The sequence below is a fragment of the Peromyscus leucopus genome, chromosome X (assembly GCF_004664715.2).
Source record: "Peromyscus leucopus breed LL Stock chromosome X, UCI_PerLeu_2.1, whole genome shotgun sequence".
NCBI lineage: Eukaryota > Metazoa > Chordata > Mammalia > Rodentia > Cricetidae > Peromyscus > Peromyscus leucopus.
In genome coordinates, this window is record NC_051083.1 from 118,648,309 (window position 1) to 118,662,880 (window position 14,572).

Below are 14,572 nucleotides of genomic sequence, written 5' to 3' on the forward strand. Positions count from 1 at the left end.
GCTCAATGATCAACAGTACTCGTGGCTCTTCCAAAGGACCAGAGTTCAGTTCACAGCACCCAAGGTTGCTCACAAACTGCCTGTAACTCCACCTTTTCTGGTCTCCTTGGGCACTACACACATGTGGCACTCACACATACACAAACACAAATACACACACTAAATAAATAAATAAATAAATAAATAAATAAATAAATAAAATCTTTTAAAAAGAAAAGTGCTTTCTAGCTATTGTGTAGCCTGGGTTTTGTATATGTTTTATTTTAATTATAGTAACTCAGAGACACAAACGTTTTATAAATATGTGAATTCTAAAAAGACTGAAGGTAAGTTTGGAGTAGCTGAAGGGACCCAAACAATGATGTCGCTGGTAGAATCAATAGGGTTTGCTACCATTACTTTAAAATTCTGTACAGAAAATGGAGAATACTTCCAGCAAATATAAAGTCTTGATTGCACAAAAATGCAATAGTGGACAAACTACCAATCTGTTAAACTTAAGGAATGTACTAAATTATTTCAGTATAGCTCTAAAAATCTCCACATTGTTATTAATTGTGTTTACTTGCTTCTAGGTTAGAAAAAAATTTCACAGTCTGATTTTTCTATGCTGTAACAAAAATCTTTGAAATGTTTTGACTCTTTTAATAGAATGTTAGTGACATAAACTTATTTAAATAACTTTTACATAAATACTAGGCCAATGTATACCTGAAATACATACCCTCTTAGAAGATGCAAGAATTGCTGACAATCTATAATAAGCTTACTCCTTGATTCACATATAAAACAATAAACACTCTGACTATCCTGGTAATGTTTAAAGGACAGGGCTAGTCAGTTTCTCCTGGTGATGATATACACTCACATTCTCATCAAATTTTATAACTTCCATTATTTTTCATTCTTTTCTTTATTTCTCCTTTCCAGGTGGAATAGCTCTGTGTGGATATGTACTGGTGGCCTGGAGGCTGTTGGTCCTTTTCTCTTTTATAAAGAGATATAGGCCGGGTGGTGGTTGCACATGCTTTTAATTTCAACACTTGGGAGGCAAAGGCAGTTGGACCTCTGTGAGTTCAAGGCCAGCCTGGTTTAAAAAGCTACTTGCAGGATGCTCAAGGCTGTTACACAGTGAAACCCTGTCTCAAAAAAAAAAACAATAAATAAATAAATAAATAAATAAATAAATAAATAAATAAATAAATAATGAATGAATGAATAAAAGAAGGAAATTTTTAATTTGTGTGTGCTTGTTTGTGTGAATGTTTTTGAGAATGCCCATAGAGACTTAAAAAGGCATTGGACTCCTTGGAACTGGAGGCATCTGTGTGCAGGACTGGGACTAAGGTCTCATGATTGAGCAGCAAGTGCTCTTAACATAGGAGCTGTCTCTCCATCCCTGGTCCCATTTTTGTGATTGTTTCCTCCCAACCTGCTGTTTGTAAAGCTTTAAGGGATCTTTACTACATTCTGTTCTAGTTTTTTTTTTTTAATTTTCATTTCTTTTTTTGTTTTGTTTGTTTTATGGGGTTTTTTGTTTTTAATTTTACCAGACTTTATTTTTCTGCCTTTCCATCTTCCTTTTTGTGGTATTTTGAAAGAGAATGGTCCCCATAGGCTCATGTGTTTAAATATGTGGTCCCAGTTAGTGCAACTGTTTGAGAAGGTTTAGAAGGTGTGGCTTGTAGGAGTAGGTGCAGCCTTGTTGGAGGAGGTGAGGCACTCGGGGTGAGCTTTGAGGTTTCAAATGCCCATACTAGGTCTAGTCTCTCCCTCCCTGTCTCTTTCTGTCTCTGTTTCTCTCTGTCTGCATCAGTCTGTGTCTCTCTTTGTCGCTGTCTGTCTGTCACCCTCCATCTCTGTCTCCTTCCCTCCCTTACTCCCTCCTTCCCCGCCCCTTCCTCTCTCTCTCCCTCAGGATGTTAAGATCTCAGCTACTGCTCCAGCACCATGCCTTTCTCCCCCCCACACACCATGGTGAGAATGGACCAACCCTCTGAAACTGCAAGCAAGCCGTAGATTAACTGCTTGCTTTTGTAAGAGTCACTGCCACCATGGTGTCTCTTCATAACCATAGAAGAGTGACTAAGACACTTTGCCTCCCTTTGTACAATATTCAGTTCAAATACATGTAAATCTTTCTGGAAACCTGGAACTTTCAGCGGCTGCAACAGTTTCCACTTCTCTTTCCTTGAGCTCCTCGTCACTTCTCAACAATTCTTCCTGTTCATTTCTTTAGCAAGATGTAACTTTCCAGAATAGAATGCACTGAACTCTTTCTGTTGCTTCTTGGCTTTCTCTTCTTACTTTAACTGGGACACATTTTGTAGAAACTTCTGTATTCTTCTGAGTTTTATCCAAGCTTCAACTGTATCTTTCTGTTGTCTCTTCGTTCATTTTGCTTTTGATCATCTTCCAAGTTATTGGTAAAAATATATTGTATCTTTTCTTTAAAGTGTTTTGTGGTAGTATTCTAATTGTACTGAAATGTGATTTTGATTGTATGTTAATAAATAAAGTTGCCCGGGGGTCAGAGCTATTAGAGCCATAGAAAGAGCATGGTGGTGGTGGCGCGTGCCTTTAATCCCATAGATCTCTGTGTGTTCAGAGATACAGCCAGCATTGGAGACATACGCCTTTAAGACCTAGAGGGTTGTACATACAGACAGTGACGAGGCAGTCACGTGTTTGGGTTTACAACCAATGAGTAGGCAGAATGACTTTGAACCTATGGACACACAAGGAAATAGCTCTTTTTTCAGGAAGCTGGGACCGCAGGATGCAGGGTGAGATTTTAGCTCTGAGCTCTGACCTCTCGGTTTTCTCTTTTACATTGTTTCTGTGTTTCTTATTTAATAAGATGGTTGGTTACATCTACAGTGTTTTTTGTCTTTTTGCTGCATTTTGGTTTTCCAATTCTGAATGGACTTTTTCCTTTCTTCTCTTGACAGAAACTGTAGGCAGCATTTATCATCCTCTGTTTTCCAGGGTGATACCCTAGAATTTCTCCCATGAATTCTGGCTTCCCTTGATAGTTTTTTCCTCTCACCTTCACAATGTTATAGTGGTCATAATAATCCCAGGCCCTGATGCTCCAACCATTGGCTAAAAAAATTCTTCAAAATTGACACTTCTTCCAGAAGAGTCCTGGGTGTGCCTTTGCTGGAGGTCTCTCTGTTCTAAAATATTTAGAACTCATGGGCCAATTTTTCTTGGTTTGGCACTTGCCTTACTTAAGATTTCTATTGCTATGGTAAACAGCATAACCAAATGGCATTTAGGGAGGAAAGGGTTTATTTCATCTTACATTTCAGTGAAGTCAGGACAGGAACTCAAGCAGGGCAGGAACCTGGAGGCAGGAACTGAAGCAGAGACCATGGAGGAGTGCTGCTCACTGGCTTGCTCAGCTTCCTATCTTATATACCTTACGTTCATGTGCCCAGGGGTGGCATTGCCCATAACGAGCTGGACCCTCCCACATAAACCACTAATCAAGAAAATTCCATAGAGATTTGCCTATTGGCAACCTGATGGAGGCATTTTCTCAATTGACTTTTCTCCTCCCAGATAACTCTAGCTTGTGTCAATTTGATAAAAACCCAACCAGGACAGTGTTCAAGTCTTTATTAGTTATTGTTGGTTTTTTTTTTTTTTTTTTTTACCTTTAACAAGCTATTTATATATCAACCATTGTGCTTTTTTTAAAAAAAAAAAGTTTTTTAAATTTATAATTACTTGTTTAGGTTTTCTGAGCTTTGCAATAAAATGCGGTGTAGGTGTCCATCATTTAACTGATGTTAAAGTTTCTGTACATTGCTGTGTATTTTATCCACTTCCTGTTAGAACTATGCGTCCCGTTTTCCTGCTGTTCATCAATTTGTTTTCTAGGATTCCATACTGTTTTTAGTTCTCAAGTCCTTTTTGTGTCTGAGAGATGCTCAGTTGATAAAGTGTTTGACACACCAGGGTGAGGACCTGAGTTTTATCCCCACACATAAAAAAGTCAGGTGTGAAGACATGAATTTGTATTAACAGCACCAGGGAGGTGGAGATGAGTGGATCTCCAGGGCTCACTGACCAGCCAACCTCACTTTCTTGGTGAGCTCCAGAATCAGCAAAGGATTCTGTCTTAAAATCCACAAGGTGGATGACCACGAAGGGTTACCTTTTATTCAGGGCGCGCGCACACTCACACACACACCAAAGCAAAGTACTGCCTTTATTTTTTATGGTAATAACTTGATCTTTAAATATTTCCTGTTGTGCATATGAATTGGGCTGTTCTGAATTTCTGCTTCTGCTTTGAAGATGAAAAGAGAAGCTCTACCTGAATTACTAAACAGCCAGCGTTGTGACGTGGTCGTAGTGCCGCTCTCGTTCTGTTTCTGGTGGTCTCACCAGATTCAGCCTCCCATACAGCTGCAGCAGTGGCCACTGCTCCCACCATGACTGTCCTAGAGGACATGCTTACTCACTAAACTCCCCTGCTGTGACTGTTAGGCCAGGAGCTTTGCTCCCTTGTCTCTGAAGACTGCTCCCTAGATAGGTGCGAGGGCATGTGTACATTCTACAGTAAGTTTAGTTAGGCCTCTAAGACATTTGATTGAGATTTCACTAAACATTTCATTAAACATATAAATTTCTTTGAAGAGTATTCATACCTTCAATGTGATGTCGCCTCTGATCCCTGAATGTGATGTATCTCTGTTGAGGTGTTCATTGATTTCTGTCATCAAGTTTTAATCATTTTCAGTGTGCAGATACTCTTCATATTTTGTGAAATATGTGCCTCAGCTTTTCCCATTGCAACAACAGCAAGGATGCCAGTTTTAATTTTGATTTCCTCCTTACATCACTTTATAAATGAATGCATGGACTTTTATTTTTGGATCTTGTATCTTGTAATCAGAGTGAACTCCCTACAAGTACTTGAATTTTTAGATTTCTTGGGCAACCTCAGGATTTTCCTTGTAAGCAACCATCCACAATGCCTTTTATTTTTTTGTCTTGACTTATTGCGTTAACTTAAAACTTCCTGTATTTAGTATAGGAGTTTTGTTGCTTTTTTACAAAATTGATAAAATTTTCTACATTTATGAGTGTTTTTATTTTATCCTGAATGGATGTGTGATTTTGTCATATACTTTTTTGTGAATTAATAGGAGCATTTGAATTTCATTTCTTTTCATCATTTAAGACAGATTCTCACTGTGTGTCTCAGGCTGGGCTTGAACTCGTGATTCTCTTCTTTTCATCTCCAGAGTTCTGGTGTTCCGAGTATATGCAGTCATGGCACACTTATCTTTCTGTAGTGTCTTAGTTTTGCAGCACACAGAGACAGAGCACAGAGACGGGAAGAGAGCCTGCCTGACTTGGATTTTGAAACCTCAGGGCCCACCTCCAGTGACACTTCTCCTCCAACAAGGCCACGCTTCCTAATCGTTCTTAAACAGTTTTACTCGCTGGTGTCAAAGCAGTCTAATATATGAGCCTGTGGGGGAGATTCTCATTCAGACCACTGCAAGCCCCCTATTCCTTCCTTCCGGGATGGCAAATTGAGACAGAGTTGTGCAGTGTGGCCCATTATGCTCACGAGTCTCCCTCTGAGTCTCTCCCTGGTGCTGAGATTACAGTTTTGCACAACAAAGCCTGTGTGGATTTTGTGCTTCTTGTTAGTCCTTGGGGTCTTGTAGTTTCTCTTGTCGGTCTTGGTAATGACTTACTACTCCCATTACTCTTTTTTGAAAAGTAGCATTTTATTTGGTTATGATGTCCATTTTCATTGTTAGAATTTCATCTGCTCACACTGGTTAAGGCCCAATTTCCTCTTTGCAAGTTTCTAGAGGAGGGAACTTAAAGATTATTGCCTTCTGAACTTTCTTTTCTCGTGTAAGCACTTAAGGCTAGATGTATTCCTTGACCTCTTCCTTAACTGTACTCTATGTATTTTGATGGAGTTTAACTTCATTTTCATTCAGATCTAAGTATATTTCAGTTTCCTTTGAGGGTTTTCTGTAAACCACGCATTATTTGTGAGCATATTGCTTCTGTGTCTCTAAGTTTTTCCATTTCTGGTTTTGCTCTCTAGTTTGATTACACCTTTGTCAGATTTGCCCTTCACCCATGTTACATTTATCTTAGTTCTTAGTCAGATAAGTGACTTTTCATTACATTCTGATAGTTTTATCTATTACAATAAGAGAGTTTCGGTCCTATTTATGTATGCTATGTTAGCAGACACCCACCCTGCCAAAGTTTAACATGTAGGGTGTTAGTTATGCTTATGTGGCTTTCTTGCATGATTTTTGTTTTCAGGGGCTTTGTGGCATTAATTTTGTATCCTTTGGTTCCTCCAATACTGCTAGATCTACCATGGGTACTGGATGATTCTGTCTGAGGGCATGTGTTTCCCTAGGCCAGATATCTCACCGTGAAAGGGGAATCTCAACATAGGGAGGAAAAGGCTTCCTAAGCCAGGTCACTAGTTAGAGCCGAGTCTCTCCTGCTAGTTCTGCTTCTTCACTTTCAGGGCTCTTGTGGAAAGAAAATATCCTATGCCTGCAATGTTAACGATTCTTCTTGTTCATTGGCCTTTATGCAACACCAGCTCTCTAGATGGAGCTGTTTATACATATTATCTCTCAGCTTCTTATGGACAGTTTCCATGCTGGGCTGGAATGCAAATCTGCTTATTGTGACAGATTCCAGGAGGGTCCTTTTCAGAGTTGTGTCTGGTTTTCATGATATCTGTCTTTAAACGGTTTCACACTCAGTCTGAGAAAGGAGTAAGTCTGTCTAGGCAGCCTTCTGCAGATAGTTTTGGGGTTGGAAAATACTGGGTTTGAGATTCGGCTTTCTTCTGGGTGTTTGGGTGTGTTATCACTTGCTGTCTTTTGTTTGTTTGTTTGTTTGTTTGTTTGTTATTTCTTTCTGAAATTCTTGAGTCCTAGACCTTTTTGCCATCTTTCCACTTTTTATAATTTCCTTTTGTAACTTCTGGCGCCATTGAGTGGGCTTTTTGCTGTAGCTAGCAGAGTGGATCAAGGGACTATGGCTCTATACCATTTTTCCAGCCCGGGCCACAAACACTAGTTTATGTATTTCTTTAAAGTCATTGTTACTGACCATCCTCTCTAGTCCTTTACATTTTCTTTTCTATGAAACACCTGACTGATGCTTTTCTTTATATGAACAGGGTTAAAGCCTGGAGATGACATGGGAAATGATCAGCCTGTATCTGCCTCTACATCAGAAATAGAAGCAAGACCATCAAAAGTGTCAAAGGCCAAAAAGAAAGCTTCCCAGAAAAAAACCAACAGGAAAAGCCATGCAGATACACACAGGGTGCAGGAACATGATCAGGCTCTTCCAGGGAGGAAAAGGACATTAGCTTCAGTTTGTAAACAACAGCAACAAAAACCTTTTAAATGTCAGGAGTGTGGGAAAGGCTTCAGAGTTCCTTCTGAGCTTGCTAGGCACCATAGAGTCCACACCAGAGAGAAGCCTTTTTCATGTCAGCAGTGTGACCGTAGCTTCAGGTGGAAGTCAGATCTCAAAATGCATATCCTGTCACACCAAGGAATAAAGCTATATAAGTGCTCCTGGTGCCAGAAAAGCTTTACTCAAAGCACCACCTTACATACACACCAAAGAATTCATACAGGAGAGAAACCCTTTAAGTGTCTGGAATGTGGGAAAGCTTTCACTCAGAAATCTCACCTCCGTAACCACCAGGTAGTCCACACTGCTGAGCAGCCCTATGCATGTAGCCTGTGTGAGAGAAAGTTTAACAGGAAGTCAAGCTTTCTCAGACACCAGAACATACATGGTCAGGTCAACAGCTAGAGCAGCCAGCCAGAGGGAAACGAGCACAGTGCTGTGACCGACTGGAGAAAAGATTAGGCGTTTCCCAATGAGCATGTGTTATGAACAGGAAACTTGGGAGAGCTATGTTTTGTAGCACAGAAAGGAATCTACATTGCTCCCCACTCCCAGCACTTAGTTTTCAGTGTTTGTACAAAATTGCCATTCCTCGATACGTTATGAATAAAGAATGAAAACTTGGTTGTCAACTTGTCTGCAGTTATGTTTTCTCTAACACTATCCTCAGGTGTCAGGTGCCGCGAACCCTGCACTCATTCTTCGAACTTCCTCAGAGGAGACATAAAGCGCCATTGCAGCCCCCGGGAAGTGAGTTCAGAGAGAATTACTATGTGAGGGACATCTTCAGCACCTCTGATTTTAGTCTCCATAGACAACCAAGCTCGAGAATCAGGGCCATTTACTCATGAACAGGAAGGGAGGGTTAGTGTTTTCCCTAGCCTAAGTGTTCCCAATGTCCTTGTTCTCCCGAGTTCTTACGACTATTGTGTTCCTTTAAGAAGTTTGGGAGCAAGAGAAGACCTGAAAGCCAACACAAACCTAAGAACCTTATAAGCATTTGCACTCCTCTTGCAATTCTCTGTGTGCACAGTTCTCTGTGTGCACAGTTCTCTGTGTGCACAGTTCTCTGTGTGTGCACAGTTTCTCTGTGTGTGCACAGTTCTCTGTGTGTGCACAGTTCTCTCTGTTGTTCTTTTTTTTCTTGTGTGCACATTCTCTCTGTTGCACAGTTCTCTCTGTGTGCACAGTTTTCTTTTCTCTGTGTGCACATTCTCTCTGTTGCACAGTTCTCTCTGTCTTTTCTTTTTTTTTTTTTTTTTTTTTTTTTTTTTTTTTTTTTTTTTTTGCACATTTTTTTTTTTTTTTTTTTTTTTTTTTTTTTTTTCTCTGTGTGCACAGTTCTCTGTGTGCACAGTTCTCTCTGTGTGCACAGTTCTCTCTGTGTGCACAGTTCTCTCTGTGTGCACAGTTCTCTCTGTGTGCACAGTCTCTTCTGCCTCTGTGTGCACAGTTCTCTCTGTGTGCACAGTTCTCTCTGTGTGCACAGTTATCTCTGTCTGCACAGTACTCTCTGTCTGCACAATTCTCTCTGTATGCACTTATAGAATGAAATGATCAGAGAGGCACTACATGCCCACATCTAGTTATCTGTCTCAGTGCAAGTACAGGACAGTGGTAATATGACTTGATTATTTTGCCTTTCATTATGCACACTGAAGGCTTTCACATGTGTGCATACGACTCCTGTCCCTAAAGGGAGTTCCACTTTTGTGATTTCTTAGCCCTAAATGAGTATGACTAATTTCTCTGTAGAAATAGCTGAGCATTTAACTTACTGATAATGGCAAGTTGGGCCTTATGTAGCCCCTTCCACATGATACACATCTGATACTAGAAGGGGACATCCCAAAACAGCCAGGCAAAGAAAGACATGTGGCTTGTACTTGTTGGCCCCATCAGGATCAGGCCAGATGCAAACTGCTTTGTGATTTTTTTATCCCTTCTCCATTTGTGCAGGTATCTCTTAAAAGATAAATAGCATACATGAATTTTAAAGATATATCAAGGGCTAATTTATGATATTGGGCAAGGTTGCCATATATTTTTAAGTGTTGTTTTTCATTAAAAATGACACACTTCATACTATATTTAAATTTGAACAAAGGCTTTTAAAACCAAATACACAAGCCCCACCTCGCCCAAACCTACCCACCCTTCCAGCCTGCAACTGCTCCCTAAGACAGAGCCTGCCAGTGCTGATTGGACCAAGAGGTGAGTCTTTGTTCTCATAGCCAAACACCCCAGCCTCTAGGCTTTGGGCCAAGGGCACAGCCTGTGCCCCCACACCACCACCCATTGCAGTCCCAGTTTCAGGCCAGCAGGCAGACCTCCTGCAGACAGGTCAGACTACCACCATCCCCCAGCAGACCCTGTAACCTACAAGCCCCACCCCTCCCAAACCCACCCACCCTCCATGACTGCAGCTGCTCCCCGAGACAGAGCTCATCAGCACCAATTGGACTAAGAACTGCTCCCTGAGACAGTCCATCAGGACCAATGGAGTCCGATGTGTGTGAACATGTGTGTCTCTGTGTCTGTGTGTGTTTCTCGTGCTTTTTCTCTGACTCTTCTTCTTCTGTTTGCTTTGTCCTATTCTGGGTCATTTGTTTTTATTTTATCATTATTGTTGTTTTTTTTTTATTTTTTTTTTTTTTTATTTTTATCATTATTATTATTTCGATGGCTATGTATATTCTAATAAGAGGGAGAAAGAAAGGATGTGGATTTGGATGCGTGGAGAAGTAGGGAGGATCTGGGAAGAGTTAGGGGGAACTGTATTTAGAATATATTGTATCTAAAAATCTTATTTTCAATTAAAAAACTCATCCCAGAAATGTTGGTCTTATTGGGGGTACAAAGGATTCAGAAAGTGATTTTTTTTAAATCCAATTATAAACACACGGAAAACCAAATATGAAAGGTTTTCAAACTGAGATGAGTTTCATTTTGCAAGTCAGATAAGAACCCTAGAGCCAGTAATTAAGAAACACAGGACAGACTGAATCACAAAGCACACTCAGACAGACAGGCAGGTATCGAATTAATAAAGATACAGACTCTTTCAATGGAGTACAGATCATCCCCCATTCTCCATGCAAAATGGAATCCCTGTTGTCTTCAAAGACTTCAGGTAGGAATTCACCCACCTTTCTGATCTACTTATTTAGCAGCTGTCTTAAGCCTGCTAAGATTCCAGGACAGGAAAAATGGGTTCCACCTCCCCTTGGGTCCCTCAGTTTCCAGATACTGTTGTTACAGAGGATCACATGCTTAGGCGCCTAAAATAGGGCACATCTATTTGAGTACAGTTCTGGAAGGCAGCCGTATAAAATCAAGGTGCTGGCTAGGTTTACCAGCTTGTGGACCAGTGGTTCTCAGTCGAGTGACCCTTTCACAGGAGTCACCTAAGAGCGTCGGAAAACACGGATACACTTACATTACGGTTCATAACACTAGAAAATGACAGCTCTGAAGAGAATGAAAATAATTTTATGTTTGGGGGATCACCACGGCATGAGGAAGTACTAAAGGGCCACAGCTTTGGGGAAAGCTGAGAACCCCTGTTCTGGAACTTCAAGAGGGAACCCATTTTTGTTGTTCTTTTCAGCTTTCAGGGGCACCTGTGCTGTGTGGCTCCAAGCCTGGCGTTGGCATCAGCCTAAAATCAGCTTCTGACTCTGATCTTTCTTCCTCTTGTCTCCTGTGATAACATGGGGTTAACCCAGATAATCCAGTCAGACACCCCTATCTGAGGACGGGTCCAGAGTCTGTTTTGTGAAGATTGTACCATAGTACCCTTGGGATGGGGCTGTGTTTGGTGACGACACTTTTCTGCATGCTGTTGTGACCTGGTTTGCTTTCTACTGCTGTGATGAGCACCATAACCAAAAACAATTTAGGGTGCAGAAGGCTCATCTTATCAGGGCAAGAACTCAAGCAAGAGCAGAGACAGGAACAGTGGAGAAAAGCTGTTTACTGGCTTGGTCTCCACTGCTTTCTCAGCCTTTTTTCTTAAGAATTTAAAAAACTTATTTTAACACACACACACACACATACATATATATATGAATGTTTGTTTATATATATGAATGTTTATATATATATGTATATATATATATAAATATATATATATACATATGAATGTTTTGCTTGCATGTATGTCTGTGCACCATGTTCACACAGTGTCTGCAGAGGCCAGAAGAGGGCAGTCGATCCCCTGATACTGGAGCCACATGTGGTTCTGCGCTGCCACCTGACTTCTGGGATGCAAAGGCTGGTCTTCTGCTTTAACCACTGAGCCATCTCTCAAACCCTACCCTCAGCTTGCTTTCTCATATACCCTAGGACCACCTGCTCAGGGACAGCACCACTCACAGTGTACTGGGCCCTCTCCCATTAACTATTAATCAGGAAAATGTCCAACAGGTAAACCAGACCCAGAAAGACAATCATTGCATGCTTTCTCTCATGCATGGAGTTAGGTTTTAAGCTTAATATATGTGTGTTTCATTTAGAATAACCACAGGGATTAGGGGAGGAGGAGATGTTTCAAGGAAGAGGAAATAGAACATAATGCTATAAAGGAATAAATTAGAAACTAGTAATAGAAGGATTTAATGGAGAGAGGTCTCAGGCCCAGCATCTGAGACCAGATATGACATGAATCCTGGGAGAAACTCTACTATTGTAATTCTGCTAAATGAACATGGCAATAAAATGACTTCTAGTGACTCCTAATTGCTCTACCCATAGTGCATTGTTCAACCTTCATCAGAGATGCTTCTTCTTTCAATAGGTGATAATTAGCACAGAGAGCCAGAACTGGACCATGGGAAGAGACAGAGAGAGCTTGGAGCATTCAGTATTAAATCAGACATCTTTATAAAACCCCTCCCCTCAAGGTTCAGCGATCTGTGCAAAAGATGAGACAGAAAGACTATAATGACCGGAGGGGATGGATGACTCCAAGAAAACAGCATCTCCCAGACACAACAAAGCTGACACACATTTGGACTCACAGAGACTGTGACATCATGCAGAAGACACGCACAAGTTCATACCAAACAAACCCCAGCATGGAGGGGAAAACAGACACAAAGTCCCACTTCTAAGCAAGAAGCTATTTCGACTGATACATTTTAGGAAAGGGAAAATCAGTTTTCTCCAGTAGAATGGCACTGAATACACCAACCCTACTCAAGGGCAGGTCCACACTCAGAAGTAATGGGGCAATTCAAAAGGGACTCCATGATTTTTGTGTGCTTTTGTTTTGTTTTTGTCATTTTGGGTTTATGCTTATTTCTTTTGATTTTGGTTCTCTTTTATTTAGAGACAAAGACCGTGAGTTGGACAGGTTGGCAGGTTGAGGGGAAAGAATATGTTCAAACTATACTGTATGAAAAATCTTAAAGACAATAAATTAGAAAAAAGAAAATTCTCAACAGACATGCTTACAGCCCTGTCTGGTAGAGGCAGTTCCTCATTTGAGGGTCCCTTTTCCCAGGAGACTCTAGCTTTGTGTCATGTTGGCAAAACTTACCAGCACACACAGGCTGAGAGAAAAGCATTTCCACCCATGTCTAAAACTATCCCAGGAAAGAAACTGACAGATTCCATGGACACTAATTTGATAACTGTCAGGAAGACATGGGTTGTTACAGCGTGTTTCAGCTTTACAATGTAAACCCTGAAGACGGAGACACAGCCACCCTTCCCTCTTTCTGCCTTGTGTACTGCGAAGGCTTCTTTGCTTCACAGGTGATGCTAAAATCCTGAAGTCACAGGGTAGACGAGCATCCCAAAACATGGCCACTGAGCAGCTCTCATCCACCTCACACGGGAGAACCTCTTGTCTTTCTTTGCCTCCTGTCGCCACACCTCACTTCTTAGGATGGAGTCATAGCGGGAAAGACATGGAGGAACACATTCTATAAAGACCAGTCCTGGTTAGATTCAGGGTATTCTCAGGGCCAGCAGGCAGCCCTTGGCTTTCTTGATGGACCTCGTATTTTAATCTTTGAAGTCACCTCACCAATCACGGTTCTTGTGTTCAGCATTCGACATCAATTAAAGACAGACATTGAACACATATTCATACGTTTGCCACATCTTAATGTTCCCTGTCCTTATCCATGTGAACCTAGCCCAGGCTAGACATCTGAGGTGTTCTCTCTGACCACACAATTGGTAAAAAAAAAAAAAAAAAAAAAAAAAAAAACCAGATGCAAGAAGGAAATTCTTGTAACTGCCCGTTGGACAGGATAGCATGTGAGAAATGGGGCTGACACCTCTCAGCATCAAAGCTAAAGAGAGTCTCATTGTTGCAGAGAACTTAGAAGGAAGCAGGAAGTGGGGCCTGGAGTGTGAGCCTGCTTCTACTTAAGAATAGCCAGTGCAGGCCCCGGGCTTAGGTCTGACAGCAAACAGAGGAATGCAACTCAACTGCCTGGAGCTTCCTGGAGGAATGAATGCCTTTCCCTTCGGAACGCGGCAGGGACTGCGGACACTAGGGGCAGAATGCAACAATGTTCTAGACTTGTTTTGAACCATCAGGGCACTGATTTCCCACCTTTCCCTTGTTCCAGATGAACAACTGGGTAAGCTAAGCAGCCCTGCTAACTCCGGAGGCTCCGACTGCAAACTCCTTAGAAAATACCACAGGTCCCTCCACATTGGGAATGAAAGGCAAGGATGGGCTCCTGAGGCTGGGCATTATTTGACTAGCTTTAGAGGGCAGGCTCCTCCTAGGTCCAAAATTGAGCCTTTGGGGTTTACTGCTAGCTTAAAAGCTAATCACATGTTAAAAATCTGCTCTGTGATTTTGAAAAAAAATATTGGTTCTCAGGCGTATAGGAGAACCAAACCTTGAGCATTTTACCTAAGGAACAGCACTATCCTGCTAGGGCACCAGCTACCAGGCATGCATTTAACAGCTGAAAATCCTCTCAGAGTCCCCAGACCACCCTCCTCAAGGGCACATCACATGGTTTTGTTCTGACCCACAGGATACAAATCTTCAAGAAAACAAAAACGACACAAAGCAGCAAGAGAAACTTGTTTATTAATCAAATTCCAGTATTAACAAAAAATTATCAGCAAAGGCTTAGCATTGGTCAGTTCCTGGACCAAA

At 41.3% G+C, this 14,572-nt stretch overlaps 1 protein-coding gene across 1 annotated transcript; it reads left to right on the top strand.

Annotated features, from left to right (window-relative positions):
• Positions 1-7,209: 7,209 nt before the first annotated feature.
• LOC119086692 (zinc finger protein 75D-like) lies at positions 7,210-8,029 on the top strand. The gene has a single exon (XM_037199268.1). The coding sequence runs from the start codon at positions 7,216-7,218 to the stop codon at positions 7,843-7,845; it is 630 nt and encodes a 209-aa protein (XP_037055163.1). The 5' UTR covers positions 7,210-7,215; the 3' UTR covers positions 7,846-8,029.
• The last annotated feature ends 6,543 nt before the right edge of the window (positions 8,030-14,572 follow it).

What these genes read in the sequence shown, in the direction of transcription:
- LOC119086692 (XM_037199268.1), top strand. Translation starts at nt 7,216, where the DNA reads ATGGGAAATGATCAGCCTGTATCTGCCTCTACATCAGAAATAGAAGCA.